The sequence below is a fragment of the Drosophila navojoa genome, chromosome 3 (genome assembly GCF_054131105.1).
Source record: "Drosophila navojoa isolate 15081-1374.11 chromosome 3, UAZ_NAV_1.0, whole genome shotgun sequence".
Lineage (NCBI taxonomy): Eukaryota > Metazoa > Arthropoda > Insecta > Diptera > Drosophilidae > Drosophila > Drosophila navojoa.
The window spans coordinates 22771875-22775393 of record NC_142891.1 but is presented as its reverse complement, the minus strand read 5'-3'; the positions used below and the strand labels follow the sequence as shown (position 1 = coordinate 22775393).

Genomic DNA, 3519 nt, shown 5'->3' with positions numbered 1-3519 from the left:
CTTCTCCAGCGTTACGCAGGTAGGTATACCTTAACGTAATTATGTTGGTGTGATCCATGAAATGAATTGTGGTAAGCTACATATATGAATAGATAAATAAATAAAGAGAGAACCAAATAAATAAATTATAACATAAATTCTACTTTTTTAATATATATATATATAAAAAAAAAAAATAAAATAAATAAATTCACTTAGCTATAATATATACAATATAAATATTTATATAGGTAGATGATTGTAAATAAGCAAAGAAAACAATAAATATGTAATAAATAAACATTAATAAATATAAATAAATAATAAGTTGTATTCATAAATAAATTATAACATAAATACAACTTGTTAATAAATTACAAAACAAAATAAATATTTGAAATTCACGGAAAAAGAAAATGTTCGAAATAAATTTTTTGGGAAATGTTAAACATTAGGTCTCGCTCTGTGAAACAATAACCACTATTAATAAAATATTGCATTTTTTTAAAATAATTTTTTGTTGAAAAAACTACTATAAAGTAGAACAAGTATTTTTGTTAATACATGTAATAAAAAACTTATTGAAATTCAAATTAAAATAAATGAGTAATATAAATTTATTAGAACCAAAAATTTGTTTCGCTGAATTTGTGAGTTTGGATGTTTTAGGGAGCTAAGTAGAGAAGTCAACCGGAATTTGAAATGTGCTCACATTGCTGTAACTCTCATTGCTCGTTAGAGTTTGTCATTTCGTAGAGTTATTCAATAGATTTTTATTCAATTTTATTGAATTACAATGACCTCGATAGGCAATGGCTGTGCTACATAAATATTAGCATATAGCATTTTAGGCAGACTTTCAAGAATCTGGCCAAGCATTTGTTCGTTAACGTCTCGGCGGGTCTTTCAAAACACATATGCAGCAGGTATTAAGGGAAAGTTTTTGAATAAAACGCAGTGAAAGAACGCTTAACATTAACAATTTAACATACAACTATGCAAGTCAGTCGTTTAAATAATTTGGAAGAGCATTTGTTTTTTGTTTTTGTTTTTTTGCTTGTTTTTCAATAATCAGATTTCGATGCAGCCGAATCACTTCAGTTGCTTGTCATCGAGGTGCTTGTGCTTGTGCCCGTCGCCGATCTCCAAGCGACTGCTCAAGCGCGCCTGTTCGACACGGGTGCGCCGCAGACGCTTCAACTCCAATTCGACTTGCTGCTGGGAATCGCGACGACTGCGATCCCGATCCCGATCCCGATCCCGATCGCGGTCACGCTCGCGCTCGCGCTCCTTTTGCTGCTGGTTCAGGTGGCTCCAGTCGTAGAGATGATCGAAATGGTGGTTTAGGGTGCGAAAGAGCAGGCGAAACAATTGACGCAAATAGACGTAGTCTGGCTCGTCCTGGAAGCGCAAGTTGCGCGCGTATTTCATGAACAGGGAGAACTCGACGGGCCACGACTTGCAGATCTCATCGATGCACATGCTGCGCTTCAGCTCCAATATTTTCTCGTATTTCTGCTGCTTGTTCGGCGCCACAATGCCCTGCCAGGGCAGCTTGCCCAAGTTGAAGTACATGATGCAATAGCTAAGGGACTCCAGGTCGTCGCGACGTGATTGCTCGATGCCGCGCTGCGCATTGATCGAGGCGTATCGTGCCGTGCCGGTTAGATTGCGGTCCTCGCGATACGGTATATGCTGGCAGCGCTCCGGATCCTGGTAGCGCTTGGCCAAGCCAAAGTCAATCATATACAATTTGTTGCAATTCCTGCCGATGCCCATCAGAAAGTTATCCGGCTTCACGTCGCGATGTATAAAGCAGTGCTGATGCACGCACTCGAGGCGCATCAGCAGCTGATCGGCCAGCATGAGGACCGTCTTCAGCGTGAAGTGGCGCTTGCACAGATTGAACAGATCCTCCAGCGAGGGGCCCAACAGCTCCATGACCAACGCATTGAAGCGCTTCTCGCTGCCGTAGTGCAAGAGTGCCGGCAGCCCGGCATGCGGGCCGATCTGCTCATAGACTTTTGCCTCGTAGCGCAGCAATGGATACTTGACATCGATCGCCTCGATTTTGACAGCCACATCCTTGCCGTCCTGCGTGTTAATGCCCTGATAGATCTCACCAAACGAACCGCTGCCAATTGACTTGAGCAAACGATACTTGCCGCCGACTATGCGATTCTCCAGAGCCAAATTCGCGAGGTTCACGCGACCGGATGACACCGGCTTGGTGGCCATCTTCTGTGACGGTGATCAGGCGTCGCTAACAGTAAAATACAATGTCTAGTTGCTGCCCGGTCATTGATAGAGGCGATCAATTTAGCTGTTTGCTGTTGAGCACGGAGTCCGGGTGGATACCTCCTAGAAATGATTGTTAAAAACGTTCTTCACTTAATAAATCGAAAAATCTAAATAAACATTACGTATGTGTGTATTCGAAGTGCCTGCTTTATGAGGCTGTCTGTGTGGGCCTAAAATAATAATACTCAATACTGTTAGGCATACACGATTTTGTTGAGATTTGCCTTAGCATAGCAGGCACACAATGTTCATTATGATGAACATCAAAATGTGATGATTATGTACTTATCATGCTGTGTATTACAAGTTATATACTATATATCATGGCATATTTGGCAGGGATAGCTGCCTGTTAATAACAGTACACACCAAAGTTAGTATTTCTTACCATCCTTTGTCAATATTTTTGACCTTTGTTCATTATTAAATGTATGTACTTATACAATATATAAATATTTTGTAGTCTGGCAACTCTTCATCAATTGAAGTTATTGTTAGCACTAGCCACATTTGACGAGCGGTTAAGTTGAGCTTAGTGTTGACAATAAGTCAACCAAATTTTCAACTGCAGCAATTTGACGGTCTGGCAACTCTATGTCAATAGGTTGGAGAGATTCGATAGTTATTTTCCGCTAAGGTCCTCAAAGACTCAGAGCCTAATTCATGTTTGTCCCACTTCAATGCCAACTTCATGTCAAGTATTTAACAGCTAGTTAGGCCACATAAAAATCGATTGAATAAAACAGTTTGTTGGCCTTGATGGCCACATAATTAACATAATTTAAAATAGCTTTGTGCCACATTATTTAATTATGCAATTAGATAATGGGCGCATCGTTTCGCAATTATAAATGATGAGCTAAACACGACGCAAAGACACGGCCATTCAGGTCAGGCCGTGAGTGAAATTGAAGCGGCAATCAAAAAATAAATAAATAATGAACCAGCACGTGGCAAGTGAAGCATTTAGAAATCCGCTTATAAGTACATAATAATCATGAATGTTAATTTGGATGGTGTTAATGATAATGTTGTAGTAATAATAATAATGTTGATGCGATTGTTATTGCAGGCATGTCTTTCTCTCTCTCTCTCTCTCTCTCTCTCTCTCTCTCTCTCTCTCTCTCTCTCTCTCTCTCTCTCTCACTCTTTCACTCCCTATCTATCTTGCCATATCTCTCAATTAAGTCCATCTGCTGCAGCCATTGCAACAGCACAATGCCAACTAAGAACAAAAAG

At 39.8% G+C, this 3519-nt stretch overlaps 1 protein-coding gene across 1 annotated transcript; it reads right to left on the bottom strand.

Moving 5' to 3' along the window:
* Positions 1–908: 908 nt before the first annotated feature.
* LOC115564773 (casein kinase I) lies at positions 909–2460 on the bottom strand. Its single transcript, XM_030389469.2, has 2 exons — positions 2403–2460; positions 909–2340 (listed from the first exon to the last, which is right to left on the bottom strand). The coding sequence occupies exon 2, from the start codon at positions 2215–2217 to the stop codon at positions 1072–1074; it is 1146 nt and encodes a 381-aa protein (XP_030245329.1). The 5' UTR covers positions 2218–2340; positions 2403–2460; the 3' UTR covers positions 909–1071.
* Between the last annotated feature and the right edge of the window lie 1059 nt (positions 2461–3519).

Bases quoted from the DNA above. Each gene is read 5' to 3' on its own strand.
- LOC115564773 (XM_030389469.2), bottom strand. From the start codon at position 2,217: ATGGCCACCAAGCCGGTGTCATCCGGTCGCGTGAACCTCGCGAATTTG.